The 16,237-nt window shown below is 46.1% G+C and overlaps 1 protein-coding gene across 1 annotated transcript in view; it reads left to right on the top strand.

Moving 5' to 3' along the window:
- The window catches only part of ABTB2 (ankyrin repeat and BTB domain containing 2), a 193,122-nt gene extending 182,570 nt beyond the window's left edge, over nucleotides 1-10,552 (top strand). The window contains exons 12-17 of the mRNA XM_074955260.1: nucleotides 580-685; nucleotides 800-902; nucleotides 1,949-2,039; nucleotides 4,042-4,110; nucleotides 6,410-6,523; nucleotides 7,847-10,552. Of these exons, the coding sequence (XP_074811361.1) occupies nucleotides 580-685; nucleotides 800-902; nucleotides 1,949-2,039; nucleotides 4,042-4,110; nucleotides 6,410-6,523; nucleotides 7,847-8,044 (681 nt within the window). The 3' untranslated portion in view covers nucleotides 8,045-10,552. The remainder of the gene's footprint in view (nucleotides 1-579; nucleotides 686-799; nucleotides 903-1,948; nucleotides 2,040-4,041; nucleotides 4,111-6,409; nucleotides 6,524-7,846) is intronic.
- The last annotated feature ends 5,685 nt before the right edge of the window (nucleotides 10,553-16,237 follow it).

Genomic DNA, 16,237 nt, shown 5'->3' with positions numbered 1-16,237 from the left:
CCTGGAATTTCTGAACAATATTATTAGCTGTTATTGAAAAGCAATCTTTTTTCTTTCTTTTAAAAGTTGGCCTGACCATGCTTCCATTGAATTCAATGGTAGTTTTTGCATTGATTTCAGTGGGAGTAAGATCAGGGCCTATATCATTGTAGACTCCCTGGAGATAGCAGGGAGAGGGACTGGATGGTTAAAAACTAATGCAAAATTTGAACTTTAAAATAGTGCAGAGCCAAGCAACAAACTGATATGTTAGGAACAGAGTTTCCTGATGATAAGCCATGCTGTGGACTTTGTTGTGTAGAAGTCGGGGGAGATTTGCTGTGTAAGGATTGAGCTCTCTTAAAATAATTCTTTTTCCTTGACAGATGTGTGCCATAAACTTGCTGAGAATATTTTTGTGGTGAAATTCACCTGTGTGCATAGGTCTTGAGTTGGCCGCTCTGCACAGAGCCCTTATAGACAGAGTAGTCCTTAAAAGCAGCAAAGGAAGATTCCTATTATATAAGCAGCAAGCAAACTATTACAGCCCGTGGAGCCTAGTTTTAAGCACTAATGATATAAATTCCTTCTTCCTTACAGAATGATTCAATCAACCAGCAGCTTGCAGCCATCTTCACCCACTGCTATGGCAGCAGTCCTATACCCAACATTCCTGAAATACAAAAGACGTTGCCGGCCCGGCTTGGTGAGATACTCAGCTTTATCTCAGTGAGACAGTTTCCACAGTGGTTTTGCATTTTCTCTTTGGCGTGCTGCAGCATTTTAAACTTTTTTCCCTGTCCCATCTTTTTTCCAACAGATCCTCACTTTCTAAACAATAAAGAAATGTCTGATGTAACTTTTCTAGTGGAAGGAAAGCTGTTTTACGCACACAAAGTCCTGCTGGTTACTGCTTCCAACAGGTGAGTCAGCCTCCATGAGCTACACCTACTAACTGCAACTGTGTTATTTGTGCTAAATGGAGATTAGTGATGGAGGACAGGGGCCTGTAATCCCTTACTCAAATGAGCAGCCCTTCATCACCAGTAGCCTCAATGGGGCTACCGGCATGAGTAAAGACTACTCACTTGAGTTTACATGATCAAGCCACAAAACTTTTAGAGCCAGATTCTTTGCCTATGCTCAGATCATTAGGGAGTGGGGTCAGACCTGATTTTCTACCCAGTCCCAATGCAGGTTAGAACAACAAGGGGGCTGCTCTGACGTGCACTAGTGGTTAATGTTTACTAAGGAACTGTCCAGCAGCTGAGCATAGCTGGAGTGCAGCTTGCTCTGGCCACTTCTTTCCCGTCCCTCCTTGCCTCTGACCCCCAAGGCTGAGGGAAGGACAGTGTAGGAGCCAGGTATTCTAACTCTGTACTTACTGGAGCCTGCTTAACCCAAGGAAGTCCTCAGCAAAAGCGTTAAGGCCAGATTCTGTCCTCTCTTGCACCCCAGGAGCAAAGGCAAGTGAGGGAGGTATAAAGAATGTGGCTCCTTAGCACTGTGTACCTTGATTTTTTTTACAAAATACACTGAATCCCCAATATATTTTGCTCTTGCTCCTTACACGGAGATATTGTTCAGTTGATCCTATTATAGGATCAGTTATTTGCTTTTAAAAGTAATAATAATGCAGTGTACAATTCTCAGGATTTGATTCAGCTCCAGTTTTATGTGAGTCTAATGCCATGGATTTCAGTGCAATTAGAGCACCTTAAAACTGCAGTAACATGGGAGTGAATCCAGTCCTGGGGAGTTTACAGATTTTGCTCTCTGAAGTTTACAGTTTAGTTGCTGTTAAACATGTTGATTATTTGTTTTGAAAAATATAAAGTATAAATGCAAATACACTAGGACTAAGATTCTCCATTTCCCCTTTGTTTACTGACGAACCCAAGCAAAGATGATGCAGAGTGGCAAAAATGCAGAAAATCTATTAAGCAAACTTCTGTCTCCATTTTCTCAGGTTTAAGACCCTGATGACCAATAAATCAGAACTAGACAGCCAAGGCAGTAAGACTGTTGAAATTGGTGATATGAAATACAGTATTTTCAAGGTATGTAAATTATGCGCACCCTTACCACGAGCACTGTTTGTCTCCTCCTGTACTGACTGTGAAGCAAAGGCTACACGTTTTAATGTCAGAGAGAAATGATAACTGCGATTGGTCTGATTCAAACGTCTCTGCATTTTTAGGTGTGTTCTGATCTGCATCCAAACTTGCCAGCTTGGGCCTAGCTCTGAAAAGAATACGATTGGATTTTGGTTTTTTTAAGGCAGCCAATCTCCTTCATAACGGAGGACAAATAGGGTCTTTTATTTGAGTAGTTTTCTGCAAGTTCCCAGGCACAATTTTCATGCTGTGTTAAGTAAAAAAAGAACCCTGGATAGAGCCGGAGACCTGCCCAGTAATTCAAATCAGACGGTCAGAAGTCGGTGGGGCTCTCTTTAAAGACTTGATGTTGAGAATTCCACTATTACTTTTGTTGGTGTTTCCATATTTAAGTGACCTAAGGGAGGTTCGTTCATGATGAAGAGATGGTAGGTTTAAAAAAAAAAAAGAAAAAGAAAAAAAAAACCCAGCAGGTCCGTGAAATCCAATCGTCAGGCATTGTTCCAGGTTTTCAGATCTGCATTTCAAATTAGGAAGGAAGTGTGCAGAATAGAGAAATCTGAAAGTGCAGAACAGCTGAAAGTCTGTAACTGTTTCACTAAAGTGTTTAGGACTCATCTTGGCTTTCTCCCTCACAGTGTCTCTATATGGTCATCACCACATAGTATCTCCGCATCCAGTGGGGATAATTTGAGCACAGAAACATCCCTACTGCTCTATCCCAAGAGGGTTTCCGACAGTTTGTATTTGAATTGAAAAGCAATTGCAGTGTCTGCATCCAAGCTGTGCAGCTCAGGCCCATGACTGAAGAGAATAAAGTGTATTAAGGCAGGTCTCCTTAACATAGCATGAAGAAGGTCTTTGATGAATGGGGTTTTGTGATTCGAGAAGCTCCAAGGCATGATTTTCAGGCTGTGGTGTTTGCAGTGTCGTAGAACCAAAGGGGGAAGGGAGAAGATTTTGCCTCTTGGGACAATGTGGTAGATTGAAAAATAATACACTGAAAGCCGTAAGAAATGACCACTAAAGGTGCCCTTCTAACGAAATAGAGAGGGAGCGGATGTGTGAGGAGACTTTGGGACACGTTCTTAGAGGACATGAGGTTACCTACTAAAAGTGGTATCATTTTCACTGTTTAGGGGAGACAGTTTTGCCTAGTGGATAAAGCACAAGACTGAGATTCAAGAGACCTGGGTTCTGTTCAGCAGCAGGCACAGGGATCAGGTTTTGCTATATGATTGTACAGCATCTAGAACGATGGGACCCTGACTGCAGCTGCTTGGCACTACTGCAATATAAATAGTAGTAAATGGGATGACCTTGGTTTTCAAGTGAAAAACCAGTTCCCTGATAATGGGAATGGGGAAGGAGAGTGCAAAGGGGTTGGTTTTGGAACAGTAGGGAGGTGAGCATGGGAGGGTGAGAGAGGAAACGGGGGCTGCCCATGTCTGTCTCCTCAGCCAAACAACCCCTCTCTTTTCTGGCCCCAAACCCCCCGGCTGAAAGACTTGTGATATGGGGAGGCTTATTGGAAGCTCTAGGGGGAGGGCAGTGTGTCACCATCTGGCAGGCTGTACGGTGCATATGCACTCAGCTAGCCTGCCACCAATTTCACTGCCTGGCAGCTCCTGGGTGCAGCTAGCCTGCAAAGCTTTACAAAAAACAGGACCCCCTGCAGAGTTTTACAGGGGCCTTGCCGTTGCTCAGAGACACATTGTCACCCTTGGCCTAAATTCCTTGATGTGGCCCCCTTCAAAGCCAGAAAAAGAAAAGAATATTGGAAAGCACCACAGCCAGCCCATTAGAAAATGTCAAAGCTGTTATCAAGACCCACGGGAAGCTGGAGCTGTGATTTCTGTTTGCTTCCTAAGGGCAGCATGGGTATTTAAATTCCTCTGTGTCCTGACTGACAAAAGCTTCAGGCCTGGCCCTTTTCCCATTTCAGATGCTGATGCAGTATTTATATTATGGAGGAACAGAATCTATGGAAATTCCCACAGCTGATATCCTAGAGGTGAGAACATTTTCTTCCAAATGCACTCAGGGATGATGGGGCGTGGAAGCCAAAAGAAGCTAGGGCTTTGAAAGGAGGTGATGCTTTCAAAGCACATAGTCAATACTGCTTGACAAGTGACTGCTGGGAAAGATGAGAGCAGCTACCAGTGTTTTTATGGGACATGTCATGTGGCTGCTTTATGCACACAGAAAAGTGTTAAAACACCCAGTGTTCTTTTAGGAGAAAATAAGGAATTGTGGAAGGTGAATGTGTTTTTAGGTCTCAGGAAGTTTGTGTCATCTGAAATAGGAAGCAGTTACTACTTCAGATGGCTTATGCAGAACAAGGGGATCTGTGTGTAGATGTGGTTGCCCCATCTCAAAAAAGATATATTGAAATTGGAAAAGGTTCAGAAAAAGGTAACAAAAATGATTAGGGGTATGGAACAGCTTCCATATGAAGAGAGATTAATAAGACTGGGACTTTCCAGCTTGGAAAAGAGATGACTAAGAGGGGGATAGAGGTCTATAAAATCATGACAGGTGTGGAGAAAGTAAATAAGTGTTATTTATTCCTCCTCATAACACAAGAACTAGGGGCCACCAAATGAAATTAACAGGGAGCGGGTTCAAAACATGGACAGAAACTTCCTATATGAATTATTCCTACCCTAGGAAAATAGACCATGTGGAATGTGTAATAGAACACAGCAGATAGAAGAGAGATTTCCCTCTACTGTCCACATTTTAAGCAAACTTAGTGAGGGGCCAAGCCTTGTATTTGGGCATAGAACATGTACAACACCCAACCCTTCCAACCCTGCCTATGTGCCTCAATGCTGCCATTTAAGGAGTACTTCAAAGGGTGAGAAGATAATTCAGTGTCCCAGGCCTCTCTACTGAGACTGCTATCATGGAGACAGTTGTGGTGCTGGTTTTTATGATGACGAGGTCTGTACACTAGGAACTGGACTGAGGCCAGACACATAGGCCATCAGATAGTAATTATATTTGGTCACTGAAGGCCTAGGGTAGATTAAAAGACTTCATAGGCCAGGGGTGGCCAAACTGTGGCTCTTTTACCATTAATGTATGGCATGCAGAGTCCCACACATAGAATATCAGGGTTGGAAGGGACCTCAGGAGATCATCTAGTCCAACCCCCTGCTCAAAGCAGGACCTAATCCCCTACTAAATCATCCCAGCCAGGGCTTTGTCAAGTCTGACCTTAAAAACTTCTAAGGAAGGAGATTCCACCACCTTCCTAGGTAACCCATTCCAGTGCTTCACCATCCTCCAAGTGAAAAAGTTTTTCCTAATATCCAACCTAAACCTCCCCCACTGCAACTTGAGACCATTACTCCTTATTCTCTCATCTGCTACCACAGTCTAGATCCATCCTCTTTGGAACCTCCTTTCAGGTAGTTGACGGCTGCTATCAAATCCCCCCTCATTCTTCTCTTCTGCAGACTAAATAATCCCAGTTCCCTCAGCCTCTTCTCATAAGTAAGTCATGTGTTTCAGACCTCTAATAATTTTTGTTGCCCTCCGCTGGACTCTTTCCAATTTTTCCACATCCTTCTTGTAGAGTGGGGCCCAAAACTGGACATAGTACTCCAGATGAGGCCTCACCAATGCCGAATAGAGGGGAATGATCATGTCCCTCAATCTGCTGGCAATGCTCCTACTTATACAGCTCAAAATGCTGTTAGCCTTCTTGGCAACAAGGGCCCACTGTTGACTCATATTCCAGCGTCTCATCACATCTTCCCCCATTCTCTACTTACCAGAATGGGGGGGGGGTGGGGGGGGGGAGAGAAAGGAGCTCAGGACCTCTACCTTGCAGTGGGGAGGGGCGTCTTGGGACTTCAGCCCCACTCCTGCTGAAGCCCCAAGCCCTGGTAGGTGCACCCTGGCTCTCGAACTTCTGAAGATGGTCATATGAGGCCCGGCAGGTCAGTAACTTTGGCCACCCCTGTCATAGACTGTCTCCAGTTCCCTAGTCACCTAAACAAAAAGGAAGATGAATTCAGCTGCCAGTGGATGTAGTAAGTGTCCCTCTTCTGACTTTCCTAGGAGGTGCACAAATTTAAGAATGCAGGAAGGCGCTTGCCACCTTCATTCAGTGCTATACTCAGAATAATGAAAATGCTATGTATATTCTTCTTTATTGGCCTTCTGCTCTCACAGGAGGGCTAGCCCTCAAGAGAAGGAGTTAGAAGATCCTTTGAGAAAGGAATGTATGTTTTTATTTGCCTTCCATAAGTCAGGAGTCAGCCACACTTTGATTTTGAAAAATGTCTCTCTTGTCCCAATAGCTGCTGTCAGCCGCCAGCCTGTTTCAACTGGATGGCCTCCAAAGACACTGTGAAATCTTATGTGCCCAGACCATCAGCATGGAGAGCTCTGTTAACATCTATAAATATGCAAAGGTAAAGGCTGAGCTGTCTTGTTTAGACCCCACAAATGCCTAGGAACACAGGCACTTCACATGCTTGCTGCTGTGTGGTATTTTGGACAAGAGTCATGATGCAAGATGATGCAGGCATGCACTCGCTGGGCCAATTCTGCACTAAATTTGCTTGCAAAATGAGAGTTTGTATCCAATCTGTAATTTAATATAAATGACCCAACGTGTGTTACCATTAGGAACATAGAGCAGTTCAGCATTCCTGGAAATCAGCAGGAGTCTGGGATGTCGTAGAGAGGCAGAAGCAGGCTGCTAAAGATTACATCAGAAAATATTTAGGAAGTAAAATAAACATTAAATATTTATTATATTTCTATTAATATTTGTTTACTTTTTTGCATTATGTGCAGTGACACGAGACTGACAGTTTCAATGTGGGAATCTCATGCACTTGCCCAAGGCTGCTGTGTTTGGGTTCCCAACAGCCAAGGGGAAACTATTCCATTTTTTTTTTGGGGGGGGGGGGGGGGAAGAGAAGAAGAATTGGTTTTCTAATGTAAATTGAGTTCCTTATGTAACTTTTATAAAAAATTCTATTCCTGTTAAGAATCCCCAAACCTTTGGGAGCTTCTAAATGTTGAGCATAAAATACATTGCTTTTCCCCCAGTGTCGTGGTGTCTTATCTGATGATGCTGAAGTGGATGTAACTAGGTAAATAATTACTGGGAGAACCAAAGGAGACTATTTGGGAGCTATAGAGCCCATGGGACAATCTGAGGCACTCACAGGCATGCTATTAGAGTGGCTCTTCCCCATCTCATTCTGCGCCTTGGTCTAGGAGTGAGCATTCTATCATATACACCTTATTTCCATGGCCACTCATATTACATACCAGCTGGCAAGATTCCTTTGTTGTGTGATGATGCAACACATGGACTCGAGGCTCACACAAAACAGGTATCTTGGCCATTTCATCAGCCAGCTGCTCTTTTCCTTTAAGGGCCACTGGACTGTGGCTCAGCTAACAGAAGGAGATCAGAGGATTAGAAATAAAAAATTTACTTTATCCCCTGGAAAATATCCCAGTGGGATGAACCTCTCCAGCTGCATGCACGCACACAGGGAGAGGAAAGAGAGTCCTTCGTAGCATGGGTGTCCTTTCCATTAGCATTTACCAACTACACCATTACGTACGTACCCCTTCCCCTAACCGTCCTTTGTTTTGCAGGCATCCTGCCCAATGAAGCTGTCAGAGGGAAAGGGCTTAGCAGTGGCAGCTGTGGAAATGTCCTTTAACTTGCAGGGCTCACAGAGAAGGTCACTGGCTCCTGTTCTGTTTTACAGATCCACAGTGCACCTGAACTGGCCTCATTCTGCGAGGGCTTCTTCCTCAAACACATGAACTCTCTGCTGGAACAGGACTCGTTCCGACAGCTCATCTATGGCAGGAACAGCAAGGTGCAGGGTCTGGACCCTCTGCGGGACCTGCAGACAACACTGGCCAGTCGACTGCATTCTATTTACATCACCTCAAGAGTGTGAGGCAGGGGCCAAGCAGCAGCAGGAACGCTAGGGCATCACACTAGCACAGGACCTTATCCAGCTGGGGCTTCCAGGTCTGTCTTATGGAACCACCAGCTCATGCTGAAAGTCCCCACCTAAGCTGACGCCCTTAGGGCAGTGATTTCTCTGGGGAGCGTGTTAGAGTGCTGCAACTATTCTAACGACAAAGGAGGGGAGGTGGCTTTTTTCTTCTGTGCTGTACGGCATCAGAGCGACACCAGTGCAGCACCAACAGGAAAAATGGAGGCAGCAACTGAAGAACCTGGCCCGAAGAGAAGATCTGTGTTTCCGTTTTCATGAGCACAAGGTGAAAGCTGCTAGGGAAACAACGCGCGCAGATGCAGCGGAGTGAGGCCTAACATTGGGGGTGTTTCGAACATGCTAATCTAAACCATCTAGCTACAACCCCCGTCAGGTTGATGTGTATACACCAGTGGTGCTTTTAAAAGGGTGTGTTGATAGTCCTCTAATCCCATGAACCTCTGAGCATTCAGTCACCTGACCACATGCGTATAGTAGTTAGCATGCTCAGACTACCACTGTAGCTATAAACACGAGCTTTACGCATGGCAAAAGACTCTAGCCTTGTTGCCCATAAATTCTTTGCACCCCACAAGGCTGAGAGAAGGTGAGACAGTAAAATAGGCCTCTACAATTATCTTTTTTCAGTAGCACCTACTTTGGAGAATGTAGCCAAGTTTTGATCTACTTGTCTGTGTTCAGTGGTGGCCAATGGGAAAGAAAATAGCCTATCCTATTTACACTGTAAAGGTTTGATCAAGTGTCTTGTAGTGTCCAAGTCATCCCATCTTTAACAGTGTGGGAATGGCACATGGAGCACTCCTGCGTGATTAGTGACTGATGCAATAAGAGGAGGTGGTTTTCAAAAATGCTGCAGCAGAACCTATTGCTGTGTTGAGGGGCCTAGGTCCTAGTACTGTGTGTACCACCTAGACTCCCTTAAAGCCAAGCAGGAATGTACAGCTCAGTCTCCTCTGATGCTGTGCTCTCTTGCTGGAGGTGGTGTGGTGTAGAGAAACATGCATGAGAGGAAAGCCTGACACAAACTTGTGGCCATGGGCAAGTCAGTTCTCTCTACAACTGTGGAGATGGAAGTAATGGGGATACCTCCTCAAATACACTACTTCCCTGGAGGTGGGGGGAAGGGTATACTGCAGAATGCTTGCATGCATTAGCTCACCGTTGCCCTCTATGTCTAGGAAACGTTTAGGTTGCAGTACTTAGGGTTGAAGTATCTAGTTTTGAGATTCACCGTGTTTTCTTAGCTTACAAAAGGGCAGAAACTATCAAACTTTTTTAAAAAAAATACAAGCACAGACCTTAGAAACAAAGATGTAAGGTGACTGATGTCCATTCATCCTGCTGTCACCATTAGCTAAAACCTGCCCCCTGCAACCATTCCCTGCTGGTCTGTGTTGGCACATACTGAAAGTGTTAGCTAAAATGCTTCATGTTAGGCTGGGGGGGCGGGGGGAGGAGGGGAAGAAAGCTTTCAATGTAGAGTTGGGATTTCTTGGAAATCTGAACTATGAAATGCTAAACAGGCTGAGGGGAGAAGGCTCAGGCTCAGCTGAAAAGAACAGTCAAGGTTTGGTGGAGGAGGGGAAAGGAAGGGCAGAGTGCAACATCTTCAGCTAACTGGTCAAAACAGGATTGCAGAGTGCATGACCCGAGTGTGCTTGGCTAGCCAGGGACATATAAGCCTATGGATGATCAGTTGGAAATTGGCTGACAGCACCAGTTGGTCTGACTTGTGTTATAAATACACAGTTTTGAAGAGCACCAGCTTCATTAACCCTATTTATTCTTAGAAAGCCAGAGGCTGTTTCAGCTTTCTCACTGGAAGAAACCCCAAAAAGGCCATATCCTGGAAAATATTTCAAAGAGCTGCTCCAGTTAGCTGTACAAAAGCATAGGTCCAGTTTTATTGCTGTATATTGTCTGTTAACTGTACATTCATGGTGTCATTTATGTAAATGTACCAGGATTTTGCTAACAATGTAACATTTATGCTTTGTGTTTTGACTCAGTTATTTTAATGGGGGGGGAGGAAGCATTTACCACATGGTAACATTTTTCCACTAATGAAGACAAGGCTGTTCTGTACTTTAGCCTGTATATTGTATGTGTAGGGACAGGTGTGCCATTTACCTTTCAGAGACTGGAATAGTTCTGAAAATGCCCATGGGGGGTAGGAAGCATGTTTGTCATGCCATGGTACAAGGGGAGCAAACATGAGGGGATGTGTCTTTCCTGCCTGAGAATCACTTACTTTTTAATTATTGTCAAATAGGGACTAGGGAGAAGGGGGAGAGAATTAGAAAGTAAAAAAAAAAAAAAATCCAAATAAAAACATTCTTCAGTAAGAGACTGAGCTAGGGCCTTCTTTCATCGTAGCTACTTCTCTCCCCTTTCAGCTCTTTAGAGCCCTATTAAGTGTCTCCAGGGAGGGAGCAATGTTGTTGAAATCCTCAGCAGAAGTCCGGCTGTAGGGAAAATGGTTTGACATAGCCAGCTTGGCTGAGAAGCCCAAATGTATGTAATTACCGTAGTAACTCAGCAGAGGAGATCATGGGCAAGCCAGCATGCACAGCATTTGAGGATTAACCTATGCAACTATTTTAATCAACTCTTAGACCACAAGTTTCTGTCTAGCTCCCTCCCAACTGCTGAGGGACAGGCACTTAGGACACCCTCTCATAACATTTCAAACAACGGAAAAGCTAAAATGGGTACAGCTGCCCCCTAATAGCATACCCTACTTCCACTGATTCAGCTGCCCTAATGATTTAGGGCTTGAGAGAGGCTTCTGCACCTTTTGAGTGTGCAGCATGTCTCCTCTCAGGGACAAGGCCCAGAGCTTCAGAGGTAGTTAGGTGCCTAGTTCCCAATATCTTGGAGGATTTGGGCCCAAGTTCTCAGGCTGCTTAGTACATTACAATTCTCTTCATCCTACCAACCCTGTTTTAGAGGAGAACAATTTCTATAGAGCAGGAGGGTCTGTTTGGCTGCTGGATGTCTATTCCTTAGCAATCACAGCTCTTCTTCCCCATGGGCTGTGCAGTTAGCTCTGGAGCCAGGTTCTGTAACAATCTGTGTCTCAGAGCAGTTCCTAGCATTTGATTTACATGAACAACAGTGCTCCCTTGGGACAAATACATACCAGCATGTGCTCTCTTGTGCACTATGCCAGTGAGACACCTAGAAATTTACCAGTAAAAAACAGGCCTACGCTCAGGAATCATGGGACAAACAGAAGTCTCAGCTGAAGATGGACAGATTTTCCTGGGGGCCCCTTTTTACTCAAGGAAATGGAATAAATACATTCAAGTATTTCCTTCAGGAGGTTGCCTGGCTACCTGTTCCATTCTATGCAAATCAAGGGCTGCCCATGGGCTTTTGGGAACCTCTGGAGAAGCACAAAACTTCAAAGGAAATACACATCATCTCACTAGGGTGTCCTTTGTTGAGTTTCAGGGGCTTGGAGTCACTCAAGGGCTGCTTTCTCCAGGCTACAGTAAAGACTGTGCTAAACTTCAGAGTAAACCTTTTCAGAGCAAAGAAGAAACACCCCATGGCACCCTAGTGCTAACAAAATGGAATATGCCTAGATCAGGTTCCTCGTGCACATGTGGAACAGCTGGACAGCTCCTGTTATGCAATAGAATCAAGGAAAACAAGGTGATTTGCCCCAGGGGGTTGGAGGCTTTGTTTGTAATAAGGTAGATTCCATATTTAGACATGGTGACTTGAGGCAGAATTCCTGACACATGCACTGCAGTATTGTGAGGGGGCCTGTGCGGTGAAGACCCAGCTAGATGAGTGTCTGATTGGGCAAAGGGATTAGCTGCCTTATGTTGGGGGTTCATCCGTGCTCAATTTGGTCATAACAATATAAACCCCTTGGCACAAGACTGGCTAATGATGTATTACAGGGCCAAAGTTCACATGATCCTCTGGGACTCTGTTGGCTCTCAAATACTCCCATGACTGCTCTAGGGTAGGAGATGAGCATTGAAGAAAGGCAAAATGTTTGGAGACAGGACCAGTCCATAGTGCCTGGTCTGACATTTCACAGATGGGGCTCTTAGCTGAACCCAGGCTCATGCTGCAAAAGCAGATTGCAGGGATTTCATGCAGCTTTTCAGAGACACAGACTGTTTCCAAAACTGGACTGCAAATGCAGATTTCAGAACAAAACCACCCCCCACTGTAGTCAGTCATTCAGGCCACCTCTGGGCTGGTATTGATCACATATAACTATTGAGCCCCTCAGCTAGATTGCTGGCCTGGTTTACAGAGCAGTCACAACTATTGCCCCACATCTGCACTCAGCAGGTTATTATTAGTGGCAGGTTATTAGACTGAGTGAAATTCTCACCTCGCTTTGCTCAGTCTCCCAGGGGCTCCCACAGCGGGGAAGGATTTTACATCTCTCAACTGTCACCTCACTTTCAGCTCAGCTTTGCTCTGAGCCAGGGGAGGCCCTTTTGTGTTGATTGCCAGCCTCTGGCCCCTGCTTCCACAACTCTGTGCGCACCGCACCATAACGTTTCTTTATTGGTGATGCATCTAGACTCATTTTCCACACAGAGACAGCCCAATGATCATGGGGGGGTCTAGATGTTCAGGGAACCTAGGGATACACTATCACAAAACCTAGATGGAGGACAGGATTAAGGACCAACAAATCTCACCACTTCAATTCTTTTACCTTGCCTTCTCCAATACCAACACACGGCAACAGGTATATTTACATTAACCCCCCCCATAACTACCCAATCAATGCACTCCAGTGGACACTCTTCTCCCTCTGGGGAGAGAAGATAGGCCTGCAAGCTGTCATTGACTGGTCAGCTGACTGCCTATTTGACCAGAGTCAAATTTTATCATCATCAACTATTCCAGCAAGAACACAATGGTGTAGGCAACAGCCCAACATTCGATTGTAGCATGGTGCAGTTCTCATTTTTTAGAACTTCTGTTTCATTGTTTTGCATTTTAGTTAAGTAACTTGTTTTTGGCAATTAGGCACAAGTGTGTATCGAAGGCTAAGCCTATTGGAGACCATAAAGTATTGTTCTTTTTGTTACTGTTCTAACAAGTTAGTGCTCTAAATATTTAACCAGTCACTCGATCAATTATTTTGGTCCAGTCAAATGCCCAACCCTAGGATGGGAGACCGAGCGACATGTGACAGATCTGCAGCCATGCAGCTTAATGCCCTACTGGAAAGCACTCAGATACTACAGGGATGAGTGTGGTATAAAAACAGCTACAGACAAGAATAAAGATGCTTTCCCCTCCTTCCCACCCCTTACTGTATGCAGTGTTATTAGAGCCAGAGGGGCTCCCTACTCTACCACCTTGCTCACAGTCAAGCCTCAGGGCCATGGGGACTCACCTCCTGTAGCTGGAGAACAGGCCAAAGGAGCACCCCACCCCAGCAGAGTCAACTCCGCCTGCCCGCCCCTGCCCCCACACACAATAGCAGCACCAGTTCTGTTTCTTCCTCTCCGCCCAAGCTACGTCTCCTAGAGATCAGGTAGGTCACTCCGGCTGTCAAAATAGCTCACAGGTCTCCAAGGCGGCAGGCTGATTCCACTGACAACTAGGTCATGCCTATCCACCTCCTGCTGAGAGAGCTGCTCAGCTCATACATGGCTTTGCCATTTCCTTCCAATTAGCCAGAGCACTTGCTCATCACAGGCTGACAGGGTCACTGCTGCACACCAGGGAGGGAGGGGTGAGAAATCTACAGCAACAGCTCAGCTCCTACCTCGACATGCTAGGCCAAGGCACCAGGAGATGGTTTTGAACCATAGGAGGACTGGCCTTGAGGCTTTAACTGTGTTATAGAGACATGGTCTGACAGCCCTCACACCATTACAGGAACTGTCAGGACTGAAGGGGAGCGGGGGCTACTGGAGAAGCGCATGCAGTTCAGCTGGCATGGCCCTCTGCTATAAAGCACAAACAGCAAAGGGATTGGATGCCTGATTCTTCTGGGTGTCTATAATGCCCTCCACTGGTGAACACATGCACAGAAAGAGTAATGGGAAAGCACTGTGCTCCTGGACAGGAATGTTAAGGGCTTCGCGGCGGGGGGGCGCAAGGGGAAGACCTTCACTTTTGTCAGTAAGAAAAACAGATCCCATTCTATCCTCAGATGTGTGCTCAGAGATGAGCTGGGGAGATGGGTGAAGGGCCAGAGAGTAGGCCAGGGTACATCGACCAGGTGCTGGCAAGGAAGAGGGAGCATTAAAGTCAGAGTTTAAAGGGCAACGCATAAGCCAAAGAGAGGAATTGAGTTTCTGAAGCCACCAGATAAATGGACAAGTCCCTTTATAAATGTCACACCAAGAGTGTGAGCTAGGGCCTAGAGAGACTGTAATGGGAGGCTATTGAGACGCGCAGAGATAGTGGTGAAGCAACAGATTTCTGACCAAAGAGGCTGTGGGCTCTAATTTTGGTGGAGACACTGTAGCAGGGCCGGCCTTAGAGTGGGCCACCCAGGTGACCGTCCAGGGCACCATGGCCAAGAGGGAGCTGCGCAGCATCACAGAGGTGCACACTGTCTGTGTGGAGTCAGACCCTGCTCCCGGCTAGCAGGGGGTGCCAGGTTGGGGGCACCCAGATTTCTCCCTCCCAGTGGAGGAACACTGGTGGTGGTGGGGAAGCAGTGACTCACAGGAGCAACACCAACCGCTCCGTGCATCCAGGTCACTTTCCCCACCTGGGCTGTGCTGTGAGGCGAACATCAGGAGCTGCCGCTCTGCTGCCTTCCCCTTATGCAGTCCAGGTGGTGAAAGTGATCCAGGGAGCCCTGACATGGCTCCTCCATCCTCCCTTCTCTGCTTCCTAGGGGTGTGTGGTGGAGCAGGGGGTGGTGGGAGGGTGGGGAGGGGCAGCGAGGGAGCAACAATGCCTGCTACTCCATGCATTCAGGTCAGTTTCCCCACATGGGCAGAGGCAGCAGAGCGCAGGGGTTAGGGGAGCAGGACAGGGGTGCAGAGGTTAGGGGCAAAGGGGGCCCAGTGCAGGGGTTAGGGTGCAAGAGGGAGCCCAGGATTAGGGGCAAAGGGGGCAGAGTGCAGGGGTTGGGAAGTCTGCCAAGCCCATAGGGGTCAGGTGCAGGGGAGGGGAGGGGAGACACCACACACAAGTGACAGGTTTCAGAGTCACAGCCGTGTTAGTCTGTATTCGCAAAAAGAACAGGAGGACTTGTGGCACCTTAGAGACTAACCAATTTATTTGAACATAAGCTTTCGTGCATCCGACGAAGTGAGCTGTGGCTCACGAAAGCTTATGCTCAAATAAACTGGTTAGTCTCTAAGGTGCCACAAGTCCTCCTGTTCTTTTTGCGACCACACACACCAAAATGCAAGTTCGCCCAGGCCAGCACAGTGCTGTCCTGGGGGGACTGCTACAACTAGCACAAACCAGCCATGGACATTTAAACCACTGGCAAGGAGAGCAGCTAACAGGAGAGCTGCACTAGTGAGAGTACAAAAATGGAAGTGCTTAAGATTGATTCTTATGGAAAAGGAGAACATTTGGCACACAGCGGCTAGGAGTACAGTGAAACCTTGGCTGTGCCTGGGAGATACAAACATGGCAGCAAGGAAACCCTCACAAAGGTGCTATCGTAGCCTCAGTAGCCAAGAAAATTGCCTCAGTCTTTTAATCGGGGGAAATGTCCGAGAAGGAGAACACTAGACTAACTCTGCAAAGGAGTATCTTCCCTTATTTTACCTTCTCATGAAGCTAAACGGAGGCATTTCAACAAGCCTTATTCTAAGCTGCAATTTAATCTACTTGACTGATCTAAAGCACAAACAGGGAAAATGTGGTTCAGTTAAGCTTGTAAAAATCTGGTGCCACTTATTGTAGCACTTGAGGTTTTTGTTTTCCACAAATGACTGATGAACAGAAGGAGGGATCCAAAGGAAGTTAGTGATCACAAAGTTTACATACTCCAAAGTACTGGAACACAGCTCAGCTGTGGATACACTCCCCTGCAAAACAGTCAATATTCTGCCGAGATAAAATAGTATCTATCCCATGAGCTGATTAGAGCAGTTACTCATTAACAGAAGTGTGAGCCTCTTACCAATTTCAGAGGAATTAGGTTGTATCTGATACACATTC

Source organism: Natator depressus, chromosome 6, assembly GCF_965152275.1.
Source record: "Natator depressus isolate rNatDep1 chromosome 6, rNatDep2.hap1, whole genome shotgun sequence".
In the NCBI taxonomy this organism is placed as follows: Eukaryota; Metazoa; Chordata; order Testudines; family Cheloniidae; genus Natator; species Natator depressus.
This window is presented reverse-complemented; position numbering and strand designations above follow the sequence as displayed.